This window comes from Artibeus jamaicensis, unplaced genomic scaffold, assembly GCF_021234435.1.
Source record: "Artibeus jamaicensis isolate MK-2021 breed Jamaican fruit bat unplaced genomic scaffold, CSHL_Jam_final contig_723, whole genome shotgun sequence".
NCBI lineage: Eukaryota > Metazoa > Chordata > Mammalia > Chiroptera > Phyllostomidae > Artibeus > Artibeus jamaicensis.
Genome location: NW_026521938.1, coordinates 206746 through 220536, shown reverse-complemented (window position 1 = coordinate 220536; position 13791 = coordinate 206746). Strand labels below are relative to the sequence as shown.

At 52.3% G+C, this 13791-nt stretch overlaps 3 protein-coding genes across 3 annotated transcripts in view; all 3 read right to left on the bottom strand.

The window, feature by feature from the left end:
- Positions 1–13791, bottom strand: part of LOC119037808 (patr class I histocompatibility antigen, A-126 alpha chain-like) — a 195358-nt gene that overhangs the window by 134040 nt on the left and 47527 nt on the right. The window lies entirely within an intron of this gene.
- On the bottom strand, positions 6494–11032 carry LOC119052964 (class I histocompatibility antigen, Gogo-B*0201 alpha chain-like). Its single transcript, XM_053672046.1, has 6 exons — positions 10956–11032; positions 10429–10740; positions 10010–10285; positions 9176–9451; positions 8961–9074; positions 6494–8538 (listed from the first exon to the last, which is right to left on the bottom strand). The coding sequence occupies exons 1-6, from the start codon at positions 11014–11016 to the stop codon at positions 8420–8422; spliced, it is 1158 nt and encodes a 385-aa protein (XP_053528021.1). The 5' UTR covers positions 11017–11032; the 3' UTR covers positions 6494–8419.
- The window catches only part of LOC119065882 (patr class I histocompatibility antigen, A-2 alpha chain-like), a 35289-nt gene continuing 34648 nt past the window's right edge, over positions 13151–13791 (bottom strand). The window contains exon 8 of the mRNA XM_053672020.1: positions 13151–13667. Within this exon, the coding sequence (XP_053527995.1) occupies positions 13663–13667 (5 nt within the window). The 3' untranslated portion in view covers positions 13151–13662. The remainder of the gene's footprint in view (positions 13668–13791) is intronic.

Here is a 13791-nt window from a genome sequence, read left to right as displayed (position 1 = left end):
AGAGCCTAGGAGGGGCTGCTCGGGTTCCTAGAAATATAGAAAAGTAGCGAGTCAAGGCCAGGTTTCAATCAGCTCACTGGAAAGTAAAACCCACAGAGAGAGAAGTGGGTCAAGGTGGGGCTGCTGTCAGTTCCCGGGGAAGCCAAGGTCACAATGAGTAGAAGTGTGAGCCAAGGTAGGAGGGCTGCCAGCTCACTGGGGAGTCAGAGATGAAGGGGGCCTTGGAGACAGGATGGGGGATCAGCCTGAGACCAGCTGCTGTTACTCCCCTGGCTGAAAATCTCAAGGGCAACTTAGAGCTCAGAAGGAGAGAAGGAAGTTCATGTCTGACAGGGGGGTGTGGGTGGGCTCTAGAGCGAGCTGCCCCAGGTCTCTGTCTGGAGGGTTTTTATCTTTCTTCTCTGGGTGGGAATCTTACGGGAGGGTTTCGGCAGAATATTCATCAGCTTCCCTAGGGCGTTTTTAATACGTTGATGCATCAAAATGAGTACTGAGAGGGGTGGATATTATTCTTTGGTCAGCTTCACTGTTTTACTTTGATCTTAGGTCTGTCTGGCTCTAATGGTTTTTTTATTTCTTCTATTTGTCCCCCCTGACTTCATCTGTCCTTGGGTTCATCAGGCACAAATGGCATTAATTGGGTCTCTGTTGTCTATTTTCCCCTGACCAGGGAGACTTAAGCTATGTGTTCTCTGGTGAGGGAGGGGAGGTACAAGCCATTTGTTCTCAGTGTCCTTGGTTAGGGGAGATAAAGTCCCGTGACTCCCAGGCTGGTTGTAAGTTCTTCAGACTCTTTGGCTTTGCTTAATTTTCTTGCCTCGGTTTCCCCATTTCACTTCCCCAGGAGTTTTTCTAACTTTTTCCTATCCTGCCTCACTGGGACTCTGCACTCCATGCAAGTGAACTGTTGTCATGTTTCTGAATGTTCCGTGATAGGAGGCTGCTTGGCAAAGCTTAGGAGGACGTCAAGGGGCTGTGTACGTTAGCCTTTGAGACCACAGTCAAGTTCTTCACCCAGCATGGGTTTTGAGGCCTCTATTATGTCAGGATTACTTGCCAGAGTAAGACCCTGGCTCTGTGACTGGCACAGTCGTGGGGGAAATGGACCATTAGCAGAAATGACAAAGGGAAATGTAGTCACAACCCAGTGCTGTGGGGGAAAGTTTCTTATATCACAGAGGTGGATAAGCAGGACACCGATGCGTCCCCATGCACTGGTATCCATCTAATCTGAAAGATGTAAAAGATAATGGCATCTGAAAAAGAACAATTATACGCCGTCATAGAATGGGACAGGTCTTTTGAAATCAAAAGTATCATCATAGATATGAATAATTCAATGGGTGAACTGGAAGATTCAAGTTGTTCTCCTACTGAGTCGCACAAGTGAAAAAGTGTGGAGAAGCTGGAGAAAAGACCTATTAGTCTGTCAGTCATGAGGTTCCAAGAAGTTAATAATGACAGTTTAAAAATAGTATGGGAAAATCAAAATAAAACATGATGAGCAGGAAATGATTTAATGAATATCCAAGAATATTTCTTGAAGTTTACAGATAAAAATTTACTTTTTGAACAGCCTAATCAAATTCTTGCTACAGCAGATAAAAACAGACCCACACCGTGACACGTCACAGTGGAATTGCAGGAAGAGGGTGGGAGAGACCTTGAAAACTTCAAGAGGCAGCAAATATGGCCCTGGAGACTAGAAGATGTTGAAGCAATGCTTTCCAGTTTCTGGAGAAAAATATATTTCCAAAGCACAGTTCTATGATAAGTCAAGATGTGAATAAGGGCTAAGAAAGCCCAAAGTTTTTTCGTGTGCTTAAAGTTTTCATAGTTAAATTTGCACATTCTTTTGCAAAATACTAGCAGGAAATGTGGGGAAAATCAGAAAGTAAACCAAACAAGGGGAACACATGGGATCCAGGTGACAGGGGGGCCAGAACAGGTGAGGCCGGGGCTGCCTGAGACGAGGGGAAGGACATCCGGGGTGTCTGCCCAGCTCCTGATGTGCAGGGACCCAGGCCACCTGTGAGAGAACAAAGGGCTGTGGACAGGTATCTGCAGAGGTGAAAGTGGTCGAATATCTGATGTGTTGAAAAACATGCTCATGAAGACTGAGACTCTGGGGAGAGCAGTGGAACGAACTGTGAAACCAGACAGAAGACCTCATGGCTGACATACAAGCAGAAGCAATGACCAACCACCCCTACCCTAGTGCTTACCAATCAATGGAGACCTTGGCCCTAAGTCCCCAGTCCCCTCAGTCCCCAATGCAGGCCATTCCCTAGAAGCCATCAGGGAGCCAGGTATTAGAGCAATAACTCACCTGTGACTCCAGGTTTGGTGCCACTTCCTTAAATAAATGATTCATTTCTTTTTTTTTTAGTAGTCACATACACCTTTCAGTATATAGAAGGTGACACAGGTGTCCACCAGCATCAGGATGGTGTGGGTGGCTCTGGTCACTGGAGGGCATTGGTGGCGGCTGCAGGGTGTGAATGTGCTGCAGCCCCTGGTGGTGTCTATGCAGGTGAAGCACCATGGAGACTCTGGGCCAGGCCGTGAGGACAATGAACGTGACACAGGACATGACCACAAGATGGCACTCTTAGGCAATTCTTGCGACTGGGAACGGAGAGAAGTCCACAGGATCAGAGGGCAGGAAGCGGAGAAAGTGTCCCACTTCCCCCGGAGAGAATCTGGGCTTAGGGTCACATTATCACTGGGATGCAGGGACGTCCGCACCCCAGGAGCTCCAATCACAGCATTTCCCCGCGGGGCCCTTGCCAGCAGAGTTCCTCTTTCTCTCTGCAGAACTCTGTCCCTAGTTCCTCACTTTGGTCAACCTGTGTGATCTGGGAGTTGATTTCTGCCCACAAGTCCCTTGCACTGGTCGTCCTGTGTCATCCAGTAGTGAACTCTGTCCCCAAGTTTCTCCCACTGATTGTTCCTTGTGACAGGGGCTGATCTTTCTATTCTTTCAAGTCCCACAGCTCTTGCTGCTCACAGCCTCAGGTGTGTCTAGTCTGGAAAATACTCCCAACTGCAGCCACTGTGTCCTTGCTCAGGGTCTGGGGTCTTCCTCTGTCCATGTGACCCAAAGGACACTGTAATACCTCTCTATCATTCATGGAGCTCAGACTGGAGTCTCCCATTGGACCAGCCTGTCCCCATGTTCTGGATGATGCCTGTGGAGAGAACCTTTCTGGTCGTACACACTGCGATTAAAACAAAGCAATGATGTGGAAATACAGGGAGAGAATGTTAAATTGGTGACTGCAATGTTCAATTGACAGTAGGAAATGTCAATTGATAAGCAGATCTTACAAACCAGCTCTGCCAGCTAGTGCACTGGCCTGAAGTCCTTCTGAGAGACCGCGGGGAGCAAGGGGCACAGTCCACCATGCATATCACTCCTTCTGCCATGAGTCAGTGCACTGGACCCATGGACCTGTCACTTCATGTACAGGGGTCGTTCAAGCTGAGAGAGGCAGGTGGGACATCTAGGGCTTGTATACACCATCCAGCTGTGGCCCCTCGCTGGGAAATAAAAATGCTCACCACCTGAGTAGTCTCCTTCCATCACCACCCATGTGACCCCCTGTCCTCTCTTCTGCCACCACCCCTCCCCTTCTGGTGACCATCGTTCTGTTGTCTGTGACTGTGAGTTTCCTTCTATTTGCTTTGTCTATTTGCTTTGTTAAATGGCACCTGGGCTACCGCTAGAGCTTGGCTATTGTAAATAATGCTGCAATGGACTTAGGGATGCATATTCCTTCAAGTTAGTGTTCTGGATTTCTTCAGATAAATACCCAAAATTGGGATCACTGGGTCGAAAGACACTTCCATTTTTGATATTTTGAGGGAACCCCACACTGTTTTCCACAGGGGCTGCACCAGTCTGCATTCCCACTGACAGTGCATGAGGGTTCCTTTCCCCCACATTCTGGCCACCACTTGTTTGTGGCTTTATTGAAGGTAGATTTTCCCACAAGCATGAAGTGATACGTCATTGTGGTTTTAATTTGCATGTCTCTGGTGATCAGGGACATTGAGCATTTGTTCATATGTCTATTGGCCATCTGTACGTCCTCTTTGGAGGAGTGCCCATCCTCACCTTTTTCCAATCCTCACCTGAGGATGTGTCTATGGATTTTAGAGAGAGAAGAAGGGGGGGGGGAGAGAGAGAGAGAGAGAGAAACATTGATGTGAAAGTGAAACATCAATCGCTTGGTCTGCTCCAAGCCCCGGGGAGGAATTGAACCCTCAGCCTTCGGTGAACTGGAAGACGCTCCAACCCATTGACTCTTCCTTCCGGTGGGGCTGCCCGTTTTGAAATCGGATTGTTTCACGTCCCCTTCCCTGTGAGCGGCTGTGACTCCTTGGATTGAGATGGGTCTCCTACCGGCAGCGTCTAGTTGGGCCTTGTTTTCAAGCCACTCAGCTTCCCTCTGCACCAGCTTTTGGTGGGCGAGTTCGGTTCGTGTCCATTCAGGCGATTATTGACCTACGAGGACTCTTTCCAGGGATTTTACCTTTGGTTTCTGGTCGCTTTGTGTCTCCAGCGTTTACCTTCCCTGCATCCCCGACCGTTGGTTCAGTTCGGCGGCTCTCTCTGCCTCCTGTTCCCGTGGCCACCAGCCCCGCTGTGCTACCCCGGCATCTTCATGCCTGTCCCTGGTTTTAGCCACGAAATGCAGGGCCACGGCTGTGGGGGCCTGAATGTCGCTTCTGCCCTCGGGGCCCTCTGCTGGTTGCCAGGGGCACTGCAGGGGGAAACTGGGGCAGCAGAACCTGGGGTCCTGGCCCCGGGGCCCCTCCCCCGCCCGATTGGTGGCAGGTCTCGCAGACCGGCTTGTGCGGGGAGCGTCACAGTGTCTGACTTGTCACCCTAAGGGGTGTTTGCACTCCGCCCGGGGGCTGACGGCCCATCTTCTGTCCGCCACAGGGCACATCGGTGTGCCCGCTGCACCTGCAGCCCCATCCTAGCTCCACCCCGTGAAGAATCTCAGTTTTACTCCAAGGAGGACTCGACCCTCTGGTGGGAGCTGAGCGGTGCAGCTGTGGAGCTGGTGCCGGGAAGCCCTGCTGTGAGGAAGGGGAAGGAACCAGGGTAGAGGCGGGGGTGGGGCGGCCGTGGCAGAGTCGCCCCTGGGTCACCTGAGGAACGTTCTCCGTGACCCTGTCGGTTCTCATCACTCCCAACCGAGAGCTAATGGAGCCTCACTAACTCCACACATTATAAACGAGCATGAGGATTATTTCTGGGCCCGTGAGCCTCCTGTATCCAGCTGCTCCTGAAATCCTCCTGCTTTCCTCCGGGGTCTCGGGGAGGTTTGCTGGGCACTGGAAACAAATGTGTTTGTCCGTTGCTGCGAAAAATGGCACACACACACACCTCTGGGGCGGGGAGGGGGGTCTTCTGGCTTGAGTGCTCGTCTTAAATCCTCATCTAAGGATGTGTTTATTGATTTGAGAGAGAGAAACATCAATTTGAGAGAAAAGCATTGATCAGTTGTCTGTGATACATTGATCACGGATCAGAAACCCACAACCTTTTGGTACAGGGACCAACGCTCCAATCAACTGAGTCAATCGGCCAGGGCACATCTCTCTTTGATCTGTTTATATACGTCCACTAAGGACATCAGGTCCTTGACCGTGACCTTCCGGGACTCAGCATCTGCAGAATGAGAGCGGTGTCTGCAGTGGATTAAGGACAGTGGGTGCTGGGACACTTCCTGCTTTAAGCAGGTGTTCTCACCTTCTGATTGGTCAGCTCTCTGACTCCACACAGACACCCCTGAGGTCTCCAAGAGGGGGCATGGAAACTTGGGGGGGCTTCTAGGTGACAAAGCGGCACTTGGTTAGAATGAGGAGCCAACCAGCCACAGCCAGAGGCACAAAGGGTCACACAGATGTGTGGGAAGAAACCCTGACTAGTGCATGGAGCACAGGTGGTCACAGGGAACATCACTGAGGAGCCGTGCAGTCTCTTTGTCATGTGACATAAGTTCCATTCTTCCCGGGATTTTCCACACCTCCTTGTACATTCATGAGCATAAAGTGACTGGAAATGGCTTAATAAACGTGCGGACGTTTAGCAAACACTGTATGTTCTGTAAAGTCAGCAATTAGGACTCTGCTGAGTTCACTGAGGTGCAGGGGTGCCGGACCCTATTGCACTTCACAGACCCTGCATTTTCAACACTCACCTGAGGGTCGTTGTTACTGATTTTACAGAGGGGAAGGCAGAGAGAGAGAGAAACATGCATGTAAGAGAAACAGTGATTCGTTGCCTAATGTACCCGCTCTGAACCAAAATTGAACCTGCAGGTCAGGATGTGTTCCTAACAGAGATCGAACCCGTAACCTTTTGGTGTGTGGGGTGATGCTCCAACCGAGCCCCCCAGCCAGGCTGCGTTTGTCTTAAAATTGAAGGTAAGTTTTCCCACCAGCAAAAAGATTACAACTCACTAAAGGCTCAGGTGATAGGAAGCATTTTTATTAGTGACAAAGTATATTTTAACAAAGACACGTACATTACCTTTTAGACATAATATTATGGAACACTGAATAGACTACAGTATAGCATCAGCCTCACATTTATATTCACAAGGGAACCAAAAGAATGTGGTGACTCACTTCAATGGGATATTTGCTTTATTGCAGTGGTTTGGACTTGAACCCAAACATCTCCGAGGTAGGTCTGTATTCCTGATGTAAAAATGGTGTGCCATCTACCCCGTACTCTAAAACCACTAGTTGAGTGACTCATCATTGTAAGACACCTGCCTGTTCTAGTGACAGTGTCTTTATTGATGTGGCCTCAGCCCCCAGCTGTGCTGTGGTGACACTGCAATATACTGTCACTCTGCCATCAATGCCCCCCCACTTCCCCACGGTGCTGTCCCCCTAAATCTACAGGGGCCTCTGCTCTGTGCATCCCCGAGTTTGCACGGGGGCCCCCACTGGAGTGAGAGGCCGGGGGAGACGGTGGCAGAGCAGAGCAGAATCGCAGCAGGAACGTATCTGAGATGAGACGTTACAGGGCCCCTGCTCTCTGCTGATTCCAGAACTCGGTTCCTCTGAGGAGGGTGGGAAAAGGTGGGAGACCCATCACGCCCAAGGAGGTAAGAGCAGGATGAGTCTGAAACTGCACCTCTGGACACCACAGATTCCTGAGTGCAGGGGCCACCTTGGGCCATGTGGGGACAATGACAGGCAAAGTGACTCCTGTTGCTGTCAAGTGGGGACACCCAGAGAGAATGAGATGAAAACTCATACATACAACCTACTCAGACATAGGAAAACATGGAATACAGCCAATTGTAACAACATGTATGGGCCTAGAGAATATCATACTCAGTAACTTGGTCAGAAAAAGCTAAGAACCATATGATGTCTCTCACACGTGAGACATAAACCTGAAACTCAGGGACACAGATAGCAGGGTGGTGGTTCCCAGAGGGAAGGGGGTTGGGGGAGGAGGGTCTTTGTACCTGGTGAGGGAAGATGGTTTGATTTTGGGTGGTGGGCACACAGTGCAATGTACAGACCCTGTATCATAGAAATGTGCACCTGAAACCTACATGATCCTCTTAACTAGTGCACCCCAATACATTTAATAAGAGCACAACCCAATAATTTAATAAAAGACATACCCCTGCCATTTAATAAATACCCCAATAACTTTACTTTTAAATACTCAGAAAAGTATACAATATCTATAAAAATAAAGAAGTACCCAAAAGATAGGCCCTGCAGGACAGACCCAGCCTGAGCCCAGGCTGACACAGACTCAGGAAGCCCTCACTGAGCACAGTCCCGGAGGGACCACAAGGCCAGGGTGACATTCAAGTCCCTGAGATCCCAGGTCCTGCTGGGACAGGGTTCTCCTGAAGTGGCAAGGACAAAGGAGTAACAAAGGTGACCCAGATGAGGCATGACCAGGATAGGGATGGCCTCACCCCAACTCTGCTAGGACAGGACAGTCCCCAGGAGAGAGGATGCAGGTCCCTGTGGGGAGGGCGGCCTGGTGACCAGCTCCTCACTGTGCTGATATGAACACAGACATGTTCTGATGCTGGTTGCAGAAACAGCAGTCAGGGATCCTTAAATTCCCAAGGGGAGGCCGAGGTGACTGTTTTAGCACCAGGTTGTGCTCAAAGCAGCTCTGTCACACTGGGAAAGAAAGTTGTCATGAACAAATTCAGGTCAGTCTCAGAAGTGTCACATTCCCCCACAGCCACCACAGGCTCATAATATTCCACTCTGAGAATCCTCAAACCCATTAGTGCCCCTTGATCAAAATGCCCCCCACTTCCTGCCCTCAGGGTCTCACCATTGAGGAGCTGGGAGAGACACCTCAGAGCCCTGGGCACTGTCGCTGCCTGCAGAAGACACAACAGCAGAGTTACGGGGTGGGGAAGCCCCCCTCATAGACTCCAGCCCACACTCTCCCAAGGGTCCCAGATGTCACCTCCCAACACCCAGACTTACAGGCAGCCTGAGAGTAGCTCTTCCTGACTCTGCCTGTGGGAAGAAAACGTTCTGTGAGAAGTCAGGGGGGAGGCTGGGTCTCGTGACCATAAAGGAGCCCCACACTCCTGAAGCACAGGGAAGGTTCCAGAACTGTGACTGAACACCCGGGGTGGGATCAGGAAATAGTATGTGTGTGTGGAGACTGATCCAACTGCTGGTCTGGACGTGCTCCGCACAGACCTTCCCTTCTGACCTGTGACACCTGGGAATCAGTCCCCATCATTAGAATCATCAAGTGATAAAACTGTCCTTCACTTTCCCCTGGGCCTCACTAAAGAGTCAGTGTTAGGAAATAGGCCCCAGATGGACAAGCACCTGTGTGGGGACACCATGAGCATTAACCAGGCAGAGCACACTTCCACCTGGGCTTGACCCCCAGGGGTTCAGGGAACTCAGCCCCACCCCTTGCCCACCTGAGCACTTCCTCCTCCACATCACAGCTCCAGCAGCCACAGCTGCAAGGAGACACAGGACAGCAGCGATGCCCAAGATGCCCAGGATGGTGATGGTGGTCTGAGGAGGGGGCTCTGCAAGGGGAAGGTGAGAGGTCAACCTCCGGCCTGAGTCCTGACCCTGCTCAGGGACACCCTGAGGAGAGAGAGGCTCTGTGCCCACGCCCCCTCCTCACCCCATCTCAGGGTCAGGGGCTCAGGCAGCCCCTGGTGCTGCACATGGCACGTGTATCTCTGCTCCTCTCCAGGGGGCACGGCCACAGCTGCCCACTTCTGGAAGGTCCCGTCCCCTGCAGGCCTGGTCTCCACCAGCTCCATGTCCTGGGTCAGGTCCTCCCCTTCACGCTGCCAGGTCAGGGTGATGTTCGAAGGGTAGAAGCCCAGGGCCCAGCACTTCAGGGTGACCTTATGGTCAGAGATGGGGTGGTGGGTCACACGTGTCTTTGGAGGGTCTGAGGGGAGGGTGAGAAAATTCAGGAACTTTGCATGGTGATGGGACACTCCAGCAGTGCTCATGTGACCACCCTGAGAGTGGACAGGACAGTGGGGTGGGGGAAGGGAGTGTACGACCCAGTGACCAGCCTGGAGACAGGCACCTGGGATAATCTCCTATTTCCTGGAAAGTTCCAGAATCAGGGTGAGAACCTAGGGTAGGAGTGTCCAGGTCTCTAAGGGGACACAGACTCAGGTGGAGGCTGATGACATAGAAAACCCAGAGTCAGGCCTCCAGAGAAGGTCTCAGCCCCAGAACCAGGGAGAGCATCCTGGTGCCCCAGGTGCTGCAGGGTGTGAGGAACTGCTGTGGGGAGTTTCAGGGAGAGGCTGGTTCCCTTACTGTCCTTCAGAGAAAGCTGGGCCCGCAGGTGAATCACAGAATAAGGAAACCTGGGGGACTCTTCCCTCTCCCGAGCAGGAGCAGGATTCTGTCACAGGCCCATTTCCCTCCTCTCCTTGTAGGAAGCCGCCCCAGCCCACAGATCCCCGCCCTGAAGGGGCCCGCGCCCTGGTACCTGTTCTTTGCAGCGTCCCCTTTCCTTTCTCCAGGAGCAGCTGGAGCCAGGGCACACACGTGTCCTTCAGGAAGACTCTTCTGCGCTCTGCGTCAGGGACCTGCACCAAGTTGTGGACCGTGACCTGGTCCACTTTGGTGGTTGTATTCCAGGAACTCAGGTCCTCGTTCAGGTAGACGTAGTCGGTGCCGTCGTAGGCGAAGTGACTGAACCCGCGGAGGAAGCGTCCGTCCGACCCCACGACACAGCCGGTCATTTCCTGCAGAGTGTGAGACCCTGACCCCGCCCCGCCGAGTTAGCCCCTCCCCGCGCCCACCGGGATAAGGCCTCCGAATGAGGCTCGCACCCGGATATTCGGGGCACCCTGGCCCGTCCGTGGGGATGGGTTCATCCCCGAGCCCCGGGCACGCGTGGCTCACCGTCCTCGCTGTGGTTGTAGTGGGCGCGCAGCTTGTCCAGGTTCGCTCTGCTCATCCGTTGGTTGTCCTTGATTTCCTGCGTCTGCTCCTCCCCAAACCCTGCGCCTTCCCCCTCCACCAACTGTACGCGCAGCTCTAGCTTTGGGCTTGGGGAGTCGCTGTAGAACCACAGGATCTCCCTGTCGTCCAAGTAGCCAAAGACGATGTACCGGTACTTGCCGCGGCCCGGTTCGTACATGGCGGTGTATAAATATTTCAGGCTGTGTGGGCCCGGAGGCAGGGAGGACGCGCGTTCTGGGTTCGCGGTCGGACCTGCGGGGGCAGGGGCCCGGGGGACAGAAACCGCGGCCGCGGTTGAGAAGAGGGGCCGGGCAGGGAAGCGGTAGGGCCGGTGCAGCGCGGGCCGCCGCGCGAGTCCGGAATCTGTGCCCGGGCGCAGGAGACTGGTCTCCCCCGGGTTTTGCGCCCCCGCCGGGCCCCCTGGCTCCTGCCCCGCTGAGGCCGTTCCCTCCCGCCCCCGCACTCACCGGCCCAGGTCTGGATCAGGGCCAAGATCCACGAGAGCAGCAGGAGTGTTCGGTACGCCATGGGCCAGACTGGAGCCTCGGAGGAGAATGAGTTCCTCTTCCCGCGGAAGGCGCTTATGGGGCCGGTCTGCTGTAGGTTGGGCCTCCGGACACCCAATGAGAGAGAGGACTGGTGAAGCGTCATCAGTATCTAGGCCTGGGACTCAGCTTTGCTTTGACTCCTCCTTCTGAACCCCGAACTCTCAGCCCAGCCCCGTAGGAGGCCAGGTCCGCTCCCTCTTTGCCATAAATTGACACTATGGAGCGTTCAGGCCGCTCGTTGATTTCTGTTCCTCAATCCGTTGAGCGTTTACTGACCTCTCACCACATTCCACACTTGTCTGACCGATGATAGGCTTCTAATAAAGTACTCCTGCTCTCTGCACCTAATAACGCTCTAACTCGGTGTGACCACCTTAACCCTGCAGCGTTGGCTGACTGACCGACCACCTACTGGTTCCCAGGAGTGATTTACAGGAAACTCCTACTGATGCTGCTGCTCTAATGTGGTTACAGAGGGATCTTATCTGAAGGATGAGCGCGCAGTCTGTCCCTTTGCCACACCACATGTGCTCTGTGAGGCCGGCCATTCGGCCTGTGCTCGTTCACTGATGCGCAGGTATACAGCTGCGACTGCCCTTCACAGATCTGCGTTTCTTAATTTTCATCCTCACCTGAGGATTGTTGTTGCAGGTTTTACAGAGAGAGGAAGGCAGAGAGAGAGAGAGAGAGACAGACAGACAGACAGACAGACAGACATGGATATAAGAGAAACATTGATGGGTTCCCTGAGGTACGCACCCTGAGCAGAAATTGAACCTGCAAGCCAGGTATGTGGCCTTAACGGAGATCTAATCCGTAGCCTTGTGGTATATGGAGCGACCGAGTTCCATATGGAACTCCAACCGAGTTCCCGGACCAGGCTGTGTTTGTTTTACAGCTCAGGGTGAGATTTCCCACCAGCAAGATGACAACTCACTAAAGGCTCAGAAGAGAGCTAGCATTTTTACTAACCACAAAGTATATTTTAATAAAGTCATATACATTATTTTAGACATAATACTATTGAATGCATAATAGCTATCGTACAGCATAAGCCTAACATTTATATTCACGATGAAACCCAGAAGTATGTAAGACTCACTTCATTGTGATTATCCTCTATTGTGGTGGTTTGGACCCAATCTCATAATATTTCCATGATGTGTTGCTATTCCAGGTGTAAAAGTGGTGAGTCATCTACTCAGTACTCACAAAACAGTGGTTGAGTGACTCATCACTGTGGGACACCGATCTATTGAAGTGACAGTGTCTTTATTGATGTGGCCTCAGCCCCCAGCTGTGCTGTGGTGACACTACAACATACACTCACGCTGCCATCGATGCCCCCCCCACTTCCCCACGGTGCTGTCCCCCTAAATCTGCAGGGGCCTCTGCTCTGTGCATCCCTGAGTTTGCACGGGGTCCCCATTAGAGTGAACGGCTGGGGAGACGGTGGCCGAGCAGAGCAGAATCGCGGCAGGAACGTATCTGAGATGAGACGTTACAGGGCCCCTGCTCTCTGCTGATTCCAGAACCCAGTTCCTCTGAGGAGGGTGGGAAAAGGTGGGAGAACCATCACGCCCAGGGAGGTAAGAGCAGGATGAGTCTGCAAGTTCGCCTCTGGACACCACAGATTCCTGAGTACAGGGGCCACCCTGGCCATGTGGGGACAATGACAGGCAAAGTGACTCCTGTTGCTGTCACGTGGGGACACCCAGAGGAGGATGAGAGAGAAGAACTACTCAGCTATAGGAAAACACAGAATACCGCCCTCTGTAACAACATGGGTGGGCCTAGAGAATGTCACGCTTCATAACCTAGTCAGAAAAGGCTAAGAACCATATGATGTCAGTCACATGTGGGACATAAACCTAAAACTCAGGGACACAGACAGCAGGGTGGTGGTTCCCAGAGGGAAGGGGGTTGGGGGCGGAGGGGCCTCGTACCTGGTGAGGGAAGATGGTTTGACTTTGGGTGGTGGGCACACAGTGCAATGTACAGACTCTGTATCATAGAAATGTGCACCTGAAACCTACAGGAACCTCTTAACCAGTGCACCCCAACACATTTAATAAGAACACCCCCCAATAATTTAATAAAAAGATACACTCCTATCATTTAATATAAATATCCCAATAACTTTATTTTTAAATACTCAGAAAAGGTACAAGATCTATAAAAATAAAGAAGTACCCAAAAGATTGAACCTGCAGGACAGACCCAGGCCTGAGCCCAGGCTGACACAGACTCAGGAAGCCCTCACTGAGCACAGTCCTGGAGGGACCAGAAGGCCAGGGTGACATTCAAGTCCCTGAGATTCCAGGTCCTGCTGGGACAAGGTTCTCCTGAAGTGACAAGGACAAAGGAATAACAAAGGTGACCCAGATGAGGCATGACCAGGATAGGGATGGCCTCACCCCAACTCTGCTAGGACAGGACAGTCCCCTGGGGAGAGGATGCAGGTCCCCGTGGGGAGGGTGGCCTGGTGACCAGCTCCTCACTGTGCTGATATGAACACAGACATGTTCTGATGCCGGTTGCAAAAACAGCAGTCAGGGATCCTTAAATTCCCAAGGGGAGGCCGAGGTGACTGTTTGAGTACCAGGTCCTGCTCAAAGCAGCTCTGTCACACTGGGAAAGAAAGTTGTCATGAACAAATTCAGGTCAGTCTCAGAAATGCCACAACTCCCATAGCCACCACATGCTCAGAATGTCCCATTCTGAGAATCCCCAAAATCTTGATTTGCCCCTTGGT